Source organism: Alosa sapidissima, chromosome 9 (assembly GCF_018492685.1).
Source record: "Alosa sapidissima isolate fAloSap1 chromosome 9, fAloSap1.pri, whole genome shotgun sequence".
Lineage (NCBI taxonomy): Eukaryota > Metazoa > Chordata > Actinopteri > Clupeiformes > Clupeidae > Alosa > Alosa sapidissima.
This window is the reverse complement of record NC_055965.1, coordinates 9,758,703-9,778,289: the sequence shown is the minus strand read 5'-3', so window position 1 is coordinate 9,778,289 and position 19,587 is coordinate 9,758,703. Positions and strand designations below refer to the sequence as shown.

General features: G+C 44.0%; 3 protein-coding genes across 3 annotated transcripts in view; 2 read left to right on the top strand and 1 right to left on the bottom strand.

Annotated features, from left to right (window-relative positions):
* Positions 1-564: 564 nt before the first annotated feature.
* Positions 565-4,101, bottom strand: wdr83 (WD repeat domain containing 83). The gene is made up of 9 exons (XM_042102772.1): positions 3,758-4,101; positions 3,458-3,578; positions 3,045-3,150; positions 2,898-2,946; positions 2,676-2,802; positions 2,438-2,505; positions 2,158-2,266; positions 1,585-1,699; positions 565-876 (listed from the first exon to the last, which is right to left on the bottom strand). The coding sequence occupies exons 1-9, from the start codon at positions 3,858-3,860 to the stop codon at positions 712-714; spliced, it is 963 nt and encodes a 320-aa protein (XP_041958706.1). The 5' UTR covers positions 3,861-4,101; the 3' UTR covers positions 565-711.
* Positions 4,102-4,217: 116 nt separating this feature from the next.
* On the top strand, positions 4,218-5,798 carry wdr83os (WD repeat domain 83 opposite strand). Its single transcript, XM_042102780.1, has 4 exons — positions 4,218-4,366; positions 4,699-4,804; positions 5,058-5,155; positions 5,423-5,798. Exons 1-4 carry the CDS (start codon positions 4,317-4,319, stop codon positions 5,487-5,489), a joined length of 321 nt encoding a protein of 106 aa, XP_041958714.1. The 5' UTR covers positions 4,218-4,316; the 3' UTR covers positions 5,490-5,798.
* Positions 5,799-9,280: 3,482 nt separating this feature from the next.
* The window catches only part of LOC121717937, an 87,497-nt gene continuing 77,190 nt past the window's right edge, over positions 9,281-19,587 (top strand). Inside the window, exons 1-2 of the mRNA XM_042102649.1 lie at positions 9,281-9,717; positions 15,972-16,391. Coding sequence (XP_041958583.1) covers positions 15,976-16,391 — 416 coding nt within the window. The 5' untranslated portion in view covers positions 9,281-9,717; positions 15,972-15,975. The remainder of the gene's footprint in view (positions 9,718-15,971; positions 16,392-19,587) is intronic.

The window sequence follows — 19,587 nt, the reverse complement described above, 5'->3', positions numbered from 1 at the left end:
TTGCAGAACCAGTTGAAATAGGCTATATGACGCTCTCTCATAATCCTTGAAACTGAACCATAAGATTTACTAAAAGAAAAGCTAGTCAATTGTATGCTGGTACTATTGTTTTCTACGCTTTTACAGGTCTTGTTTACAGAAATGACGTGGCGCCTAGTTGGGGAGTACTCGTATGGATCATCTCTGACTGTTACAGCATACTTTGGCTTTAGAAAGGGTCAGGTTTGATCCATTTCTGAAAGGTGTTTGGGTCTACTAAATCACCCTAAATGAGGTCTGGTCCAGTAGATACAAGTGGGCAGTAGAGAGAGAAATATCTGGATTTCTGTATTTTTCTACTTTGACTTAACTACTGACATGCAATCTAGTTCTGGCAAATATAGAGGTTTATTTATGATTGTTTCAAATGACCCCATTATATAGTTGATGTAAAAGTCAACAAAGGGCACGGACATCCAGAGCAGATAAACTCTAGGTGCTGGATGGAGAAAAAAAATGTACCACCTTTCACATGTTTCAGGGCCAAGACCCTTCATCAGATACAACAAAACAAAAAAAATACACTTTTTTTATATAAAGAACTTTATTCACTGCTTTAAAAATAAGTAGGTAAACAAACTATTCACAACAGTTACCGGAACATTCAGGAAGGCCACTGTTCACCATCAAGTAATATCCAATTTACCCCCAAACTGAATGTCACATCCTTCATTATTCTTGAGGCTCCATGCCCTCTTCATTTGCGTCCTCTGGTTCTTCTGCCCCCCAAACCTGAACACGTCCCTCTGTTGCAGTGAGAAGGTAGGGCTCCGTTGGATGAAACGAAAGTGATTGGACAACCCCTTTGCCCACGGGCAGCTTCAGCGTGATGGATCCCTGAGGTGAAGAAAGCAGAGGTGCTTGTCACAATGGTTTTAACCTCTAAAGGTTTACGTTTAACGCTCTGCCTTATCAATCGCCCAACCTTATTCGTTTCCTTGGTTATATATTGAATATACATTTTAAAATTGTATTCACAACTCTATTCCTTGTCAGCCTACGTCACATCCTTCTCATCTATACTAGATCCCAGTAGTACACATGGCCATCCTACGTCACAGCCTACGTCACCTCTACTAGATCCCAGTAGTACACATGGCCGTCCTACGTCACAGCCTACGTCACATCCTTCTCACCTCTACTAGATCCCAGTAGTACACATGGCCATCCTACGTCACAGCCTACGTCACATCCTTCTCACCTCTACTAGATCCCAGTAGTACACATGGCCATCCTACGTCACAGCCTACGTCACCTCTACTAGATCCCAGTAGTACACATGGCCGTCCTACGTCACATCCTTCTCACCTCTACTAGATCCCAGTAGTACACATGGCCATCCTACGTCACAGCCTACGTCACATCCTTCTCACCTCTACTAGATCCCAGTAGTACACATGGCCATCCTACGTCACAGCCTACGTCACATCCTTCTCACCTCTACTAGATCCCAGTAGTACACATGGCCATCCTACGTCACAGCCTACGTCACCTCTACTAGATCCCAGTAGTACACATGGCCGTCCTACGTCACATCCTTCTCACCTCTACTAGATCCCAGTAGTACACATGGCCATCCTCTGAGCAGCTCAGCACGTGTGTGTCTTTACTGGAGAGGCAGCAGTCCAGCTTGTAGCTCTTGTTTTGGTGACCCGTGTACCTGTTCCCAGAGACACACAGTAGAGGGATGTACAGAGATGTGGTGACTGTGGGAAAACCAGCTGGAGCATGACTGTAGGCCCTTTTCAATCAGCTCCTACACGGTTTCTAATTGAGATGTTCAAAACCAATGCAGACACTTTGCTCTATAAAATATCGACTTTAAAACTTTTCTTTTTGTTTGTTTGTCCTCAAGTTACCATTAGCTCAATGTTGTTTTCTGTGCAACTGTAAATGCCTTGGGAATGCACATCATGGAGTGGAGGTTTATAAAGAGGCAATATTGACTGCAAACTATTCTCTCTAGAAGGGATAGATAGATAGATAGATAGATAGATAGATACTTTATTGATCCCTAAGGGGAAATTCAAAATGGAATACAGACGGTGGAATAGATTCAGAGAGAGAGAGAGATGGACACAGGACCAGGAGGTGTGTGTGGTGAGAATGTGCACTCACTCTCCCAGCATCTCGCCCGTGTTCTTGTCCAGCAGACGCACCGTGGAGTCCAGGCTGGAGGAGAGCATGCACTGCCCATCCTGACTGAAGCACACACAGGTGATGGGGCCTGGTATACACACACAGACACACACGTTACACAATGATACAAGCAGCTGATGAGCAAACAGTGTATCAGTTCATCAGCCTCTAATGTGCGACACTACAGTTAGCCCTGGGTGTATTGTGTTGTGTAAACAGCGACTTGTGTTAAGATGCACAGTGTAAAGACACTACTTACTGCTGATGAAGTCTACATGGAGCTGCCCCATGCGCAGGTCATAATGCCTCACTCTCCCATCCACAGAGCTACAGGAGAGAGACACCGTCCAAGACCGTTAGAAGTGTGATCAGTCATTTCACTCACCGTATAACCATACTGTAGGCAGCTGTAGGCCTCTAAGAGTGAAGCACGAGTGCTATACAATCAAGAGGCCGGTGATGTAGGCTTCAGAGTCCAATGTGACTGTGGTACTGACCCAGTTAGGATTTCGTGTTCGCACACCATGAGGCTGCTGACTCCATCCCGGGCGTCGTCCAGAATCTGAATGGGCTCGAATCTCCGTGAGCGGGTGTCCCAACATCGTACTGTCCCGTCAATGGAACCTAGACATCAGGTGAGTCTGTGTAAGTACAGTGCAGTCTGTGGCGCTTGCTCACATACTGTACGTTGTCTGGGATGAACTCCCAAGTTTCCTTACCTGACAGTATCACCGAAGCCTCCTCATTGAACCGCACACAGTTGACTTTCTGGGAACAGCAGCAGGACACAAAGTTTAAAAATAAAAAATACAAATGAATGTAAGTGACTTCACATAACCGTATGGCCACAGGGGTAGCTCACTCACTCCGGCGTGGCCTCTCAGTTTGCGGGTCACTTGTCCTGATGCCACATCCCACAGGATCACCGTCTTATCTGAGCTGCAGGAACAGAGCTGACTGTTGTCGTAAGACCTGAAGCGCAGAGAGGGAGAAGTGAGTATCAGACACTAGAGAGGAAATATCTTATTGGATGTTTTCTTATTCGCTTCAGTTTAATATTCCAAATTTCGCTTGAAGTTTGGGCCAATTCTGATTGGTGAGCATGCCTAGTGCAGGAGAAGCAAAGCACTCCTGTGAGGTGAGCTTCATCACTGTTTGTCACACAAGGAGGATGACATGAATGTAAAGCATAGACGTGACAACATGAACCATTAATTGCATAAAGCTTGATCAAACTGCAACAAATAAGTATTCCCACCTTTAACATCACAGTACTCACCCATCTGCATCCAGCACCTCGTAACCATGGCCACTGTAGGTCTTTAGTAAGGTTCCCCTAGAGACACTCCAAAGCTTCAACGACTTGTCGCTGCCACACGTCAACAGATAGTTCCCATCGGCTGAGGGAAGAGAAAGTTGTATCTCTAATGCACAACTGAACTTAGGCAAATCATAGATAGATAGATACTTTATTGATCCCCAAGGGGAAATTCAAGTCATGTTTTTTGCTATAGCTAATCTTAGCATAAGATGATGCTACTCTACAGAGTGTAGTCGGCATGCATGGCATTTGTCTTACCATTGAAACGCACAGCTCTGACGGCTCCCTGTTGACAATCTATAGCTCGGTGCAAGTGCTTTGGAAGCTGAGGAGGCAGTGGCCGTGGCAGTGGAAATGCCATTATTTAAACTGGAGTTTTAGCTGATAAAAGGGAGCATTTCGTTGCAGAGTAATGCTCAGTTGACTCAGTTGGTTAACTGCCAATCCCTTTGAAATTCTATGACTTAGAGTATTTTCCTTTTCGAATTAAAACTTGAACAACTGAGTGTTCACTGACTTTTGCTGGAGCTAAAAAAAACACATGCAGTTTGAATCGTAAACAGAACCCATAGGCCAGAACCTCGCGACTTCCGTGATATGGCGCGAGGAGCTTTGGGATAAGTGTTATCAAAATAAAAGTCTTGGGATTTAAAACATTGCATGTACAAAAATCACCAAATTATGGTGGCTTTTACTTTGAAATATATATATTTACTAATCGGAAACCCGGTGTCTTTCCTTTTCCTGATCAGCTGGGCAAGTCAAAGTGGGGTTTAATCCTGAAAGTAGATTGATAAGGTGCTCGTCGTTTCATACTATGTCCACTAATAACATGGCAGACCCACGGCGACAGAATAAGATTTTTCGGTGAGTTGATCAAGCGTGAGTCCCCATAAACGGCGTTAATAACACATAGTCGTTCAGCTAACAAGCTACTTAATGGTTTAATGGCTGTTGCTAGCTAACTTGCTAATACGATAAGCATGTTTGCTAATACAGTCGGCGATGAACGTAACAATGTTCTTTAAATCTCGATGACGCAAGCTGTATAATGTATTGTTTTCCTTCTGTAGCCTATTGTGTTTTTCATTCAGTGATTGTATTTCAGACGTGTGGTAATTAACAAGTTGTTCCTCTGTGAGGAATTGATATTGTCGCTTGTTAGTGAGCCAACATTAAACAAATATCTTTACTTGAAGCTACAAAGCCCCCAGCACAGAGTCGAACCCAACCATGGAGGACCCTACACCTGACTACATGAACCTGCTCGGCATGATCTTTAGCATGTGTGGCCTGATGCTCAAGGTGACCCTCCTTGACAAGTTGCACATCAACAAAACAAAATCCCTGTCCAGTGCTTGTTACATATTAATGAATGGATAAAACATTCAGAGTGATTTGCAAAGATTAAACAGCAGGATATGCATCTAAGTATATTATGTTGTTGTTCAGATGTTCTGTGTGTGTGTAGTCAAAGTCCTTTTAGTCCCATATAAAGTGTTTTGTGTCGTACAGTTCCATCCTCTCTAATTCTGTGTTTACCTTTGTCTTTTTGCAGCTGAAGTGGTGTGCGTGGATTGCAGTGTACTGTTCATTCATCAGCTTTGCCAACTCGCGTAGCTCGGAAGACACCAAACAGATGATGAGCAGTTTCATGTAAGTGAAGGACGGATTGATCGTGAATCACCATTCACATTGTAAGAGGTTTTGTTCTTAAGCTTGTTGAATAGGTCAGGCACCACTCGGTTTGTTTTTCAGGAGGCATACATGATTAGACATTTTGTCCATGTAGTTTTTAACTCTACCACAGCCAGCATTACCATTTAGTTTGTACTTAGTCTCATTGACCTCTCTTCTTGTCCTGCTCTCTGGCCCCCCCATCCTCCATCCTCCATCATCTTTCCTCTTCCTCCTGACGTACAGGTTGTCCATCTCAGCCGTAGTAATGTCATACCTGCAGAACCCACAGCCCATGTCTCCGCCCTGGTAGTCCTGGCTCCAGTCTCGACGCCAGCCTGGGCCTCTACAGCGACCACCAGACTACAGAGAGGCGCAGGGACGGCCTTCCTGAGAACCAGGAAGCAGAGCAAGATGGACCACTGACCCTCTGGGTCACGCTAATACAGAAGGTCAGAGTGGACTGGAGGGAGTGAGGACCGAGGTCTCCCAGTGACCGTTCCTCGCCATGGTTGGCTACACACAATGGACTGCTCTGCTTCATTTGCAACATTCATTTTGATTTATTACACTCGCACGTCACGCTATATGAAATAAAAAGCGTTTTTTAACGTCAACTCCAGTTACTCCTCTTTAACTTTTTATTCCTCTAATGGGACTCGTGCATAGAAAAGGCAGGGCTTAGTGTGTGTGTGTATTTTTGTGAGTGTGTGTATGCTAGCGATTTTCATGCAAGTGCAAGAAGTTTAAAAACAACCATTATATCTAATGCATACCGATTTCACTATAATAATATTATAGTGTGTTATTTTGCGGGTTCAGTTGTTCATAAGGGTAAATAAATCCCACCATAGCAGTAAACACACAAAGACCATAAACTACAAATCATGCACGTGAGCCATAATGTTGACATTTGTTGCTAACATGGCCAGAAAACCTGCAGAGTCTCACACAGAGTAAATGTGTATGCGTGCCAGTTACTATGGTGACCAGCCCTTGAATCAGTGTAAGACAAAGCTACCCCAGCAAACTGTGAGCGTAGATGCCTGCTACAAAGAAATCTGTCTCATGAAAACTGATACATAATAGAAAGTCTGAATGCAAATGACGTGTACCAGTCCGGCTTGCGCAGGCTTCACATCACAGGCTGTTGCCATGAGTCCTCCACCAACTTTACCAACCATTTATATAAACTACCAGTAAATGAACCAAGTGGAGGGTCATCCTGTTGTTTTGAGAAGCTTCAGCCAATCAAATAATTCCAAATCAGCCTCTCCATTCCCTGTGAACAGAAACATGCAATCTTATGGCTTTGGTAACAACACTAATAATCTATACGCTATACATGATACACACACAACCAGTCCAATATCACTCCTATTACAGGTACTCATGTAGATTAAGGGCACATAGGTATTATTTCTTCACAAAATCAATCAAAAAAACGACCTTGAGAAACAGAATAGATAGTATTTTACAGTGTTCCTTTAGGTTAAAAGTACACTGATTTCTTAAGGTCTAGAAGAGAGAAAACTAGCATGCAAGATGTGAGGATAGGAATAAACACAGATTATGCCCTCTACAAACCAAAATATAATATCTTAGCCATTCAAATATAGATAGATAGATAGATAGATACTTTATTGCCACACAGTAAAGTATCTATCTATCTATCTATACAAAAATAAGCCAGGTAACAGTAAAACTTGTTTATTTTATTCAATATTTGTAGCACGTGGCCCTTGCCAATCACCTTAGACTCACATTGGTCATATTCAAGTATCTCAGCAGGAAGTATGATTAATACTTGTGTAGAGAGCTAAATACATTTTTTGATCTTCTATTTAAAATATTAACATTGCTAATAGAGTGCACGACAAACCCATCTGTTACGTTATTGTAGTAGAGGACTTATTCTACCCGTGTGCAGGATTTATATGGAATAAGCGCAGACTTGCAGAAACTGAAATTGTGATATAAATCTCTTTCTCTCTCTCAAGAAGGCAACTGACTCCTCAGCTTTTGCACAGTGCCCTGTCTGTAAATCCCCCCCTTCCTCCAAATGCTGATCCTTCCACATGTATTCTCCCTATGGCTTGAATTTTCCCGGATCACGTGCGGACTCATGCGATTATGGCACCAACTGGCTTTTTATTGTTTGATTTTTTGCCGAGAGGTTGAGCCGAGGGAGGGGAGGTTAGGGGTGTATGAGGACCAATATTCAGCTCCATCATAAAAACTGAACTAGGCAGGTAGACAGGCAGAGAGAGTAGGCCTACAACAGCATAATGTGTCAAAAAAGCCATATCTAGTCATAACCCATAGTGAAAATGAATGGTGACCACAATTCACCTCAGTGACCTTGCATATCCTGCAATTAAATGACCGGCCAGTGGCCATGAGTGAATCTCTGACCGTTGTCCACCCAAGGAGGTTAATGGTGCACCTTTGAGATACACATGCATGTATTATGTCTGTCCACTAGGGGGCGGAAGGTAACTTAACAAGCTTCAGTTAGATTTGTTCAGTTGATTGCTCTGTCCAGTGACCTTTCCATGTGATCATTACCCCACTTCCAGTACTACCGAGTTCATACTATACTAAGAAGACTTTCTTGATAATGATGATGACCCCTAAAAATGGCAGCTAACCTCTTACTTGGAATTATCACAACCCCCCCCCCCCCCACCCTCGCCAGCCTTTATGGGATTCATTTGTGAAAGTAGTACATCTCAGGCCTCTGATGACTTATACAATTTTTAAAATGCTGGTAAGTGACTATGAATGTGACTGAAATATATTTCATTCCTTATAAATTGTGTGTGTCTGATGTCTGTGTGTGTCTGTCTGTCTGTCTCTCTCTCTCTGTGTGTGTGTGTGTGTGTGTGTGTGTTAGAGAGAGAAAGAGACAGAGGGTGTGTGTTGATTTACCGGGGCAGATGTAAGTGTTCTGTTGTTGCCAGTGATGAGCAGGACTGTTGTGATGAGAAGCTGAGTCAGCACTCTGTCATTAGGGCAGGGGTGGGCAAACTTTTTGGCTCAAGGGCCACATTGGGTTTTGAACCCCCCCCCCCGGCCAAGACACATACATACAAAAATATTTTTATAGCCTATAATTTAGTATGAAAAGTATTTCTTTTAAAAAATGAATTGCTTAAAAATACTGCTACTTTTATGCTGTTTGTATATTATGTATATAAATGTATAAATTGTGCACTGTCGCTTTAAGACAGTCGCTTTAATTCACGTTTATTTCTCAATGATCTTCTGCCTGCTCCACTATGGCTAGTGCTGTACCTACGGCTGGGCCCTCTCACAGTTTTTAAATGGTCAGTAGTGGGAACTACTGTTGCCTTCATGATTTCCTTTTAAAAGTTTCTTATAAGAAGGAGACATCAATTATCAACAATTACAAGCCAGCTGGAACCTGCGGCTCTCTCTCCCTCTCGTGAGTGCAGACGCATTCCCAATCAGAGCCATATAAAGGTACCTTTATATGGCTCTGTTCCCAATTAAATGGATCGCATAATGTTCACGTTAGATCTGCTGCAAAGGAGATAACTAAGAGTTAACTTAGTTTAACATGATGTTATCTCTATTTAACATGATGTTTTGACATTGACATTGCAAACGTTCTCTAAGGAGAGTGAAAAGCAGTTTGCATAAGGCTAACCAACGTCGTCTGTATAGCAGGAAAAAAATAGCGAGCAGCCTGATAATCAAATGAAATGCTCGGCGTGCCGGATCCGGGCCGCAGTTTGCCTGCATTAGGGTATCTCTCTTTCTCTCTCTCTCGCCCTCTCTCTCTCTCTCACACACACACACACACACACACACACTCCCAAGGGAAATGAGCATTAACAATGAGAACACAATAGAAGTGCCATGAGGAAGAGTTATAACCTTAACAAAGCTTACTTCGGAGCCCTCTCCCCAGTGAATTTAAGCCGACAGGTGTGAATTGGTTTACACACACACACACACACACACACACACCGAGAGAGAGAGTAACCTGCCCCCCGTGAGATCAGTGGCTGCGCGCGCAGTGGCAGGAGCCGTGAGCTTCACAAAACACAGCATTCGTCTCCCTCCACTGCTCAATGTTTCACGGCGTCAGCGCGCACAGACTACGCAGAGTACTCGGGCAACACTTCGATTCGAGGTCGGGAGACGAAGAGAAAAACAGCCCGTGAACACTGTCTTGCGATGTGCTCGAGACGTGCGCACGAGACCTGACTGTCAATGCCTTTTTTTTACCCGTGTGAAATAAGAACTGCTCCCTCAATATTTTCTGTTAGTTTTTGGAGATATTTTTCACCTCGAGTCCATCATGTATTAAATTACGGCATGCTACGGATATGAAGATGGCTTTTACCTCCTCATCGGTGGAGAGGGATCTTATCACATTCTGCGCTACGAGTTTGGCTGTCAGTCACCGCACCTCATTTGAACCACAGGTGCGCGCCTCGCGATCCCTCTGGTCTGGGTCGGGTCGAAACCCTGGGGAAGCCTGCTGTAGTTTGACATACCCTATTTGTCAGGTAAGACAAACTAATATGGCAAACAAAATAATGTAGCTTCTTCATGTATTACCCCCCCCCCCCCCCAAACAAAATATAGCCTATATATATATATATATATTTTTTTTTTTTTTTTTGAAGATGTTCTTTGCGGTCAAATGGGGCAAAATCATCCGTACTGTAGGTCACATCGTTCACAGGAGAACACCACTGTCTGAAGGACAGGGTGTAATACGAATTTGTAGGCTTAATGTCGTAGCACACTATTAGTCAAAGTAGGTTAGGCAGTGGATACCTTCTTGGCTACGTCCTCATGCAAGTGCGCCATGGTCGTCTTAACTCCTCAGGACAGGCTCTCAACGGTGCTGGCACGTGCATGACATGCTAGCAGCGTTTATGTGTGTGTCTTCTTATGTAACATAAACTGCCTAATATTTTGGAGAGCATGGAAGGAAGGGAAATGTACACCTGTGAATAAACAATAGTTCTAACACATTTAAATCCTACAAATAAAGAAACCGGGCAATTGGCACGCCTGGAGTTTGCTTCTGATTCAGGTAACCACGCAGCACCATCAAACCCACTGGTGCAATTATGTGACTTTGCACACCTCTCTGGATTGTCATTCTGTTTTCCTCGCAACCAGTTATTGAGTATAATCACTCGGCTTTCAAAGAATATTGTCCTCAACATAATGATAGGACAAGAGAGACCTCTTTTGAATGCATGTGGCGGGGTTCCTTCAATTGAAAATTAAGGCGCCTCAATCTGCCGCTTTCATGAACAATACATTTGGCCTTCGCTATTGAAGGCTGCCGTTGGCTGAGAGACACGACAAACACTGTCGCTCACCTTTCTAGCCGTAGGAGATGTAATTGCAGGTGGTGAGCGGAGTTTCCCCTCCCTTCATCAGCTATTTTGTGACAAGATTATATAAAGTCTGCGTCAGTGCTATCCATCTATGATGATCCGAGTGCTTGGCAATCTGTGTGGGCTCAATTTCCCTAAAACACATCAGTAAATCACAGCAGTTATGCAGGGCACAAACTGGCAGTGAGTAGGCCACTGTGTGTGTGTGTGTGTGTGTGTGTGTGTGGTGTGTGCGTGATACTTTTCTTCATTTTGTTTGTCACTTTCTGAGAATCTCACCTCTGCAAGTAATACTTCTATAGATCTATAGCATGTAGCTAGCTATACATCTGTGCTCTCTCTTCCTCTTCTTACTTCCCCTGTTGTGATGGGTCTCAAAATTCCTCCCCTTCAATCTCACACTTCAATTCAATTTGTCTAACGCTATTGGCAAGAAGCAGAACAGTGGCTCTGTCAATGCCCATGTCCATCAGCCTAAGCTGACATGCAGCAGAACCCTATTGCCCCCCCCAAACAAAATATAGCCTATATATATATATATATATATATATATATATATATATATATATATATATATATATATATATTTATTTATTTATTTATTTTTGAAGATGTTCTTTGCGGTCAAATGGGGCAAAATCATCCGTACTGTAGGTCACATCGTTCACAGGAGAACACCACTGTCTGAAGGACAGGGTGTAATACGAATTTGTAGACTTAATGTCGTAGCACACTATTAGTCAAAGTAGGTTAGGCAGTGGATACCTTCTTGGCTACGTCCTCATGCAAGTGCGCCATGGTCGTCTTAACTCCTCAGGACACTTTCTGAGAATCTCACCTCTGCAAGTAATACTTCTATAGATCTATAGCATGTAGCTAGCTATACATCTGTGCTCTCTCTTCCTCTTACTTCCCCTGTTGTGATGGGTCTCAAAATTCCTCCCCTTCAATCTCACACTTCAATTCAATTTGTCTAACGCTATTGGCAAGAAGCAGAACAGTGGCTCTGTCAATGCCCATGTCCATCAGCCTAAGCTGACATGCAGCAGAACCCTATTGCCCCCCCCCGTCCATCTGACCAGTTAATCAATAAGACTTGGACCAGCAATAAAAATAAACAATACTTTCTAGAGACGAGAACAGCCCGTAGGCTTGTCTGCGGTCACATCGTGTGTGTGTTTGTGTGTTTGTGTGTGTGCGAATGTGTGTGTGATGAATGGATTGTCTGCTGGTCCAAGGTCAGCAGCACTGGCTGCCCATGAGATTGGACGCAATGGGAAGAGTAAGAGGGATCAGCATCCCACAACGACCCCGACCCCTCACATACACTGACAGACACTTCTTTTGATGTATGACGAGGGGAACTCATGCAAAAACTTTAGACAATATCATATAATATACTGAATGTAAAGGCACTGTAAGTCTGTAGACATTACTAGACAAACATATCAGTTTGTTGTGCATGTACTCATTTCATGTAACAGACACACATAAGCACAGACCCATGTAACAGACACACATAAGCACAGACCCATGCATATGCACACATAAGCACAGACCCATGCACATGCACACATAATATACAAAATATTGAGCAGCACTTTCTCAAATGCAGAAAGAATTCCTACTTTATCAGATTTAATCAGATTGTGTCGTATACAACGACTTATATGACTTTGCTTTTAGCAGTTCTGCCACCTCTGCCTTTTTCCTTATTCACACATTCATACTTATACACATGAGTCTACTGCTGCAAGTTTATTGCACACTCAGGGACATCTCAGTAGACACACACACACATACACACACACACACGCACACACACACACAGTCATATATGCATTATGCACACATACTGTACCTCAAGATAGAGTTCAACACTCTCAAATAATCTCCTTTACCCGCCCCAATTTGAAAGAACACACACACACACACACATACACACACACACACAGCTTTGCTTATATTAAATTGCACTTTAGCTGCTCTGCCACCTCGGCTGCTTTGCTAGATGTGCTGCTGCCTCCATGAAATTAATCAAATCCCTTGAGTGGCCACCCACTGACGGGCCGGATTTCTGCACTCAGCCTCAGCCTGCTGGGGCCAAACATATTGTTTCTTTCACCACCGCAACACCGCTAGCAATGTGAGTGTGTGTGTGTGTGTGTGTGAGAGAGACAGAGAGAGAGAGTGGGTTATTTCTCTTTTAAATTAGTTTTTTAGATTTTTGCATTAATTGCCTTTTGTTTTGTAGCTTTAGTTTTTATACTTGCTGCTGCCAGGCGTCAGCACATTACAGGGTGTAGAACAGATTGTGGGTGAGGTAAATGGAACAAACACACACACACACACACACACACACACACACACACACACACAAACAAACACACACACACCAACTTTTACACTCTCTCATTGCCGCTCACCTGCAAGGTCACGGCGAGGAGCCATAGCTGAAGTAAGGCCTTTAAATTCTCACTCTGCGTCTATTTAAGACCAGCCAAGGTAGTGATGCCAACGTTCAATGTGAGCCATTCATCTGTTTCTTCTCTCTTGGCCACCGCGTCCTCTCCATGCACGTCATCAAAAGGAGAGACTGCTACGAACAGGGGAAAAAAAGGGAAGTATCCCCCTGAGGTTTCCTTAGTCAGTTACCCGGAACGTGTTCAGAGTTTTGATGCCTTCCAACTGGCCTGATTCCCCCATGTAGTTGATTTGTGTCGTGCAGAAGGCAAATCATACCTGTTACACTTGGCAGCGTCATGTGGTGTCACATTTCAAATGGGAAAGAGTGGGCGCATCCCTAGAGGGCCAGGGGTGCTCTGCCCCTTTTAGAGAAGAATTGTTTCATTTTGGAGAGGAGCTAGAGCACATCCATGATTGAGATCCACCCCCCCCCCCCACACACACACACACACACCCACACACCACACACTCGGGTAGGAACACAGTCACACACACACACACACAAAAGCAGAGAAAAAGCTGACCTACAGACGAGAGGAAGTTGACTTCAATCTAAAGTTGAAGGCCTCAATCTCAAGCAGATGTGGGTAGAGGCGACGCACTGTTTGGGGGCTCTCGCACACCTAAATAATAAAGCAAAGTGAAGCTTTATTAAATGATGACTTCTCAGTAGTTGCTGTAATGGAAGTAAGTGCCGACACCCAACCTAACTTACAGCGGCCTCTCATCACCCCTTCTCCACACACACACACACACACACACACACACACACACACACACACAGGACATACGGGCACAGAAATCATTTCTTATTTGTAAACAAAACGTCTTTGCGACAGTTGATTTGTTTTCCCTGTGACTCTTTTGAAGCATCTTCACATGGTTGAGTGAGTTTACCAGTGTGTTCCCAGAGGAAAGGAAAATTCTAAATAAGTTATTTTATTTCGATTTTTTCTCCAAGACACAATTGAGCTCAATTTAACATCAATATAGAACATGTCAATCATTTTCTCATAGCTTTACACTCCCAAGAGATAGCTTTCTTATCCAAGTCCAATTTAAGTTCAACCTAAGATCTTACAAAAATGTAACCCCATTTTTAACAGGTGCAAGGCTACTAATATTATACTTACAAAAATATTATTATAGTTACAATAAGAATGTATAACACAACAAGAGCCTGAATTATCAGCGGTAGTGTCTTTCTCTGACTGCGTGGACCTTGATTGATTTATTATTTCGCTCTGTATTCCTCCTAAAGGGTTTTATGGAAAAACTATCAGAATGTTCTAATTTCCCAATAAAATTTGATTTATTTCTGCGAGACACAGAAACGATAAGTTGTTGATGTTTTGCCTCAGAGATTGTTTTTAATCCTGTTTATGGGAACACAACCTTCCCTGGAAAAAAAGCAACCCTTTCCGACAGGAAATGACAGGTGATTTTGTTTGTTTTCTCTGTGATGTGTATGAAACGGTTTCACATGGATGAGTGTATTCACCAGTGGGTCTCCAGCATGCTCCAGTGAGGAGGAGCGTGTATGTTGTTAATCATGCACACAGAACAGATGAGCTCAATAAACAACACTTAAAAGTACAGCCATGCTACAGAACTCTTTTAAGTACAGCCGTGCTACAGAACTCTTTTAAGTACAGCCGTGCTACAGAACTCTTTTAAGACAGCAGCGGTGATTTGCTCAGAAAAACAAGTAAATGGTGGTCTCAGAGGGCACCTGACTCTCTCTCTCTCTCTCTCTCTCTCCCCCCCCCCCTCTCTCTCTCTCTCTCTCTCTCTCTCTCCCCCTCTCTCTCTTTTTGTTTGTTGTCCTAGCTACCCTTCTCCCTAGTGTCCTCTCTTTCTGTTTCTTATCACTAGTTTGTTCTCTTTTTCTCCCTGTCTTCAGACTCATCTCTCATTCTTTCTCATTTACAATTCCTTTGTGTCGTTGTTTTCCTCTGGAGGTCAGCAGCACCTCTGGCTTCTGTGAATCTCTCTCTCTCTCTCTATCTCTCTCTCTCTCTATCTCCTTCCCACCTCTTTTTTCACTCTAATACGCTGGGCTTTTATTATAGGGTCATATGGCACACTCTCCTATCTACATGAGTACAAGGAGTCCTGACTTTAGCACTTTGTCTTTTCTCTCTTTGTGCGTGTGTGTGTGTGTGTGTGTGTCTCTGACACAAAGAAAATTTGTGTATGTGTGAATTGGTTTATTCAGTCACACAGGAGTAATGTATTAAAGCTCCCTGTAGCAGATAAGCGAGGGAGGGAGTGCGGTGCGCTGCCTTTGAATTCCACCTGACGTCGGCTCTCAGAGGGCCCCCGCTAGACAACCAGTGTCGCAGTGCTGCCGGAGCGCTCACACAAACCCTGTTAATTAATACTTTTTCTTTCCTTTTCTCTTCTCTTCTATGTCCCTCTCTTACACTCGTTTCCTCCTTTTTTGTCCTCTGTGCCCTCACCTTTGCTCATCCCCCCCCTTACGTCAACTTTCTCTTTCTCTCTCTACTTCCTGCCTCGTCACCTTGCTCACTTTCCCCTCTCCCCCTCCCAATAGCCTTCCTCTGCTCTCTCCATTTCTCCCTCTTTTCACCTCTATGTCTTTCTCTTCCATTACTCAGCCTTTTCTGCACTACCTCTCTCTTTTACCCTCCCCGCCCCATTGCATTTCTACCCCTCTTCATCCCTTCGTTATCCCTCTTTCACTCTCTCTCTCTCTCTCTCTCTCTCTCTCGCTATGTGATGACTCTGCTTTTTTGATATCTCCATGTTTTCTGCACATATTGATTCACTGAAGGTTTTGTAGTGGTTTCCTTGCATAATGTAATAGAGTTTTAAGTTTAGAGTAAAGTTTAAAAATATCATAATCTCTCTCTCTCTCTTTCTCTCTTTCTCTCTTTGTCTCTCTCTCTCTCTGTCTCCGCGGCTCTCTCTCTCAGTTCTATGCTGTCCCCACTGTGCTCCGATGGCTCGGTGATCATGGAGAGAGCGTCGCCCCGGTGGCCGCCATCACCGTCTCCAAACTCCGGCCCCCAGCGCCGCCGCTGCCCGCCGCACATCCCCCCTCCCACCAGCGGGAGCAGCGTGTGCGCCAACCCCACCTACTACCACGCCGTCTATGATGTGCGGGTGGAGCAGTGCCGCGACGCACCCCCCTTCTCCTTCGGCCGACGCGAGTCTGTGGCCGGGGGAGCCGTCACCACCGGACTCTACTCGCTGGTCGCCGACGGCGATGAAGACGCCCAGCCCGTTCCACCCATCCGGCGACGGGGGGCCCTGGTGGAGCACCGTGATGTCATCAAGGCCCACCAGAGCCACAAACTGCAGAGCACGCCGCAGGCACGACGCAAGGAGTGGGAGTGAGTACTGCTGACACACACACACACACACACACACATACTATCTTTCTCTCTCTGTCACACACTCACACAAATACATACTCTCTGTCACACACACACTCACTTGGGTGGGACAATACATTGTTACGCCAATATATCGTTTTTCTTTTTGCGATATGTTAAGTATGAAATAATTCCTGTAATTAAGACTAAGCTAAAACTCTATGCACTTTGTCCATGGTTTCAAATCCGTTTTGAAATCCAGTGAATAAATACATAAAACAAGCTTTTTGCCTTTTTCTTTTTCTTTTTTTTTCATAGATATTATGATGTATCGTAATCTTTTCCAATGTATTGAGTGTTGCAGAATCGCTGAGTCAGGATATTATCATTTCGTAGGTAAAGTATTGTGACAGTATCGATTCGTGAGTGATTCTGCCATTCCCACCCGAGAATTGCTCCACAACGCACATATGCATACATGTACGGAATAGTACAGTACAGCACCTGCACACACGCACACACGCGTGCACACACACACACATGTACACTTAGGTTTTCTGGAGGAAATCATTGCTATTGTCATTGTCCCATAATAAATGTGAAAGGTCAATTTGAATCCCACATTAACCTTTCATAATGACAGTAATCCATTTTATGCTGTAAAGTCTTTTTGCTCTCATTCATTCAATGGAGAGAGAAAAACAATGGATTCATTTGTTAGCCGTTGCTTGTGAGGTGGCATTTATCAAATAGTCAGAGAATGACCTACATGGGATAACAGCGATCTTTGTCATCCGTGCAAGGAAACAGGAATCGATTCATATTAACAACAGTGTGACCGACTAAAATACTTTAAATCTCGTCACTATCTCATTAAAACTGCATTTGTTTTTCAAAAGTTACTTCAGTCACAAAATACACGTTTTTTTATACCAACAAATCCAACACTGTTGACCTTGTCTACCTTGTCCACCCCATCGTTCAGTGCAAAACAAAACATGACTCAACGCTTTTCACTGTCATGCATGTATAAAAAAAGTGACGTTTTGTACCACAGGATATCCCTCTACATGGATTTGATGAAAATGACTGTGATGAGACAAACTCTGTTTCAGTGTTTATTGATTTTGTACTGCTATCATTTCTCAGTCCTCCCAATATACAATCATTTCCTGCTTTGGAACCAAACAATTGGGGACCAAACAATTGCGTGACTTCGTGGCCATTTAGTCTTTTATGGTAATTACATGACCCCATAAAGCAAAAGGAAGATGGCTTGCTGATGTATTAGTGATGCAAGTAAAGCATTAGTACTGGATGACGTGGTGAACGTGGTAGACAGTGCAAGTAAAGCATTAGTACTGGATGACGTGGTGAACGTGGTAGACAGTGCAAGTAAAGCATTAGTACTGGATGACGTGGTGAACGTGGTGACACAGTGCAAGTAAAGCATTACTACTGGATGACGTGGTGAACGTGGTAGACACAGTGCAAGTAAAACTTGTACAAAATGTTCTGAGTAAGCGCTGACATGCCATTTGATAATAGAGAGATCAAATACATTTATTTAATTTTAATTTTAATTTTAATTTTAATTTCTAACGCTGGTGGAATGGAGCCTTACTGTAAGCTGTCAGGTTCCAGATGGAAGCTACTATTAGTGAAACTGCTGTCTCAGTGCCGAGAGCAATCTTATCTTTGTGTCTCAAGTTATCAATCACGCATTGAACTTCTCTGAATTGTGCAAAGACAGAAAGACACACTCAAAACAAGCGCGCACACACACACACACACACTCACACACACTCACACACACTCAATAGGTTCTTGGTTTAGCGCAGCACAAAAACACACATAAAGCTGAAAACATATTTCACACCGGCCCAGCCGAACACTGTCGATTCAGGGCATCCATCAACGCACACCACAGCGTCAGCAAACGTGCACAAAAAGCCCCAGTCAAGCACAATTTGACTCGCCCTCGACCTTTTCAACCGAAACGCACACTCTACCACTATCCTGATCCAAAAAGCTTCGCCGCAAGGAACAAACCGACCACTCCAAACTGCTCACTCTTCCTCCGCTTCTCTGTCGGAGATGAAAGTACCGTGTGCCAGCAGCTCTCGACTGGCCCGCACCCCCTAGAGTGGATCAGTGTGTGTGTCTGTGTGTGCGTGTGCGTGTGTGTGTGTGTGCGTGCATGCGTGTGCGCGCGCGCGTTTGTGTGTGTGTGTGTGTGTCTGTGCGTGCGTGCTTGCTTGTTTGTGTTTGTGTGTTATTTTGTGTGTTTGTGTGTGTATTGTTGTGAGTGATTGTGTGTGTGTATGTGTATTTTTGTAAGTGATTGTGTGTGTGTGTGTGTGTGTGCGTGTGTGTACCTCTGACTGAGAAGCGTTCCACTCCCTTAGGGCCGGGTCCCTCACTGCAGCGGCTCCATGGGGAGCAGTAATCCCTGTGCTAGGTCTCAGCCTCATCACATAGAGAGGGGCAAGGAGTGGTGTGTGTGTGTGTGTGTGTGTGTGTGTGTCTGTGTGTCTGTGTGTGTGTCTTTGTACTTTCTAAAAACAATCAGATATGTGTGTTGTATTGGATTGGAAGTAGGCACCTCTTTGTGTGTGTGTGTGTGTGTGTGTGTGTGTGTGTGTGTGTGTGTGTGTGTGTGTGTGTGTGTGTGTGTGTGTGTGGCAGCTGACAGACAGTAAAGGTAAAACCTTGTCTCTCGCAGTCATGGATGTGTCAGCGGCGCTCATCCGATGTGACAGTCTCAGCCCCAGACGACCTGGAGACACACCAGTGCTCATTCTCTGCCCCTCTCTCTTTCTCACTCTCTCTCTCTCTCTCTCTCTCTATCCCTCTCTCCTTCTCTTTCTTTTCATTTCTTTCTTTCTCTTGTTTTCTCTATTTCTTTCTATTTCTCTCTCACCCCACCTCCGTGTCTCTCTCTGCCCCTTTTTTCTGGCTCTCTGTGTCTGCTGTGTTTCTTTTCTCTCTCTTTCACTCTCCTGTCCTGACACACACACACACACACACACATACATACACACACACACACACAAGTTGTCAGAGCCATCATGGCCTATGTGTTTCCGTGTGCCCATCCCCTCTGGTGGTGTATATGACATTAGTTTTCAGGGTTAGAACTGCCCCACTGACAGACCCTCCGAATCTGGAAGCAGCCATTTTGACGTTAGACCCTAGAGCTGTCGTTTGTTAG

Excerpts from the sequence above, each read along its gene's own strand:
- wdr83 (XM_042102772.1), bottom strand. The coding sequence starts at position 3,860 with ATGGCATTTCCACTGCCACGGCCACTGCCTCCTCAGCTTCCAAAGCAC. Across the intron at positions 2,947-3,044 it reads AACTGAGAGGCCACGCCGGA|AAAGTCAACTGTGTGCGGTT; the intron begins GTGAGTGAGCTA and ends TGCTGTTCCCAG. Across the intron at positions 2,506-2,675 it reads GAACACGAAATCCTAACTGG|CTCTGTGGATGGGAGAGTGA; the intron begins GTCAGTACCACA and ends TCTCTCCTGTAG.
- wdr83os (XM_042102780.1), top strand. The coding sequence starts at position 4,317 with ATGTCCACTAATAACATGGCAGACCCACGGCGACAGAATAAGATTTTT. Across the intron at positions 4,805-5,057 it reads TGTGTGGCCTGATGCTCAAG|CTGAAGTGGTGTGCGTGGAT; the intron begins GTGACCCTCCTT and ends GTCTTTTTGCAG. Across the intron at positions 5,156-5,422 it reads CAGATGATGAGCAGTTTCAT|GTTGTCCATCTCAGCCGTAG; the intron begins GTAAGTGAAGGA and ends CCTGACGTACAG.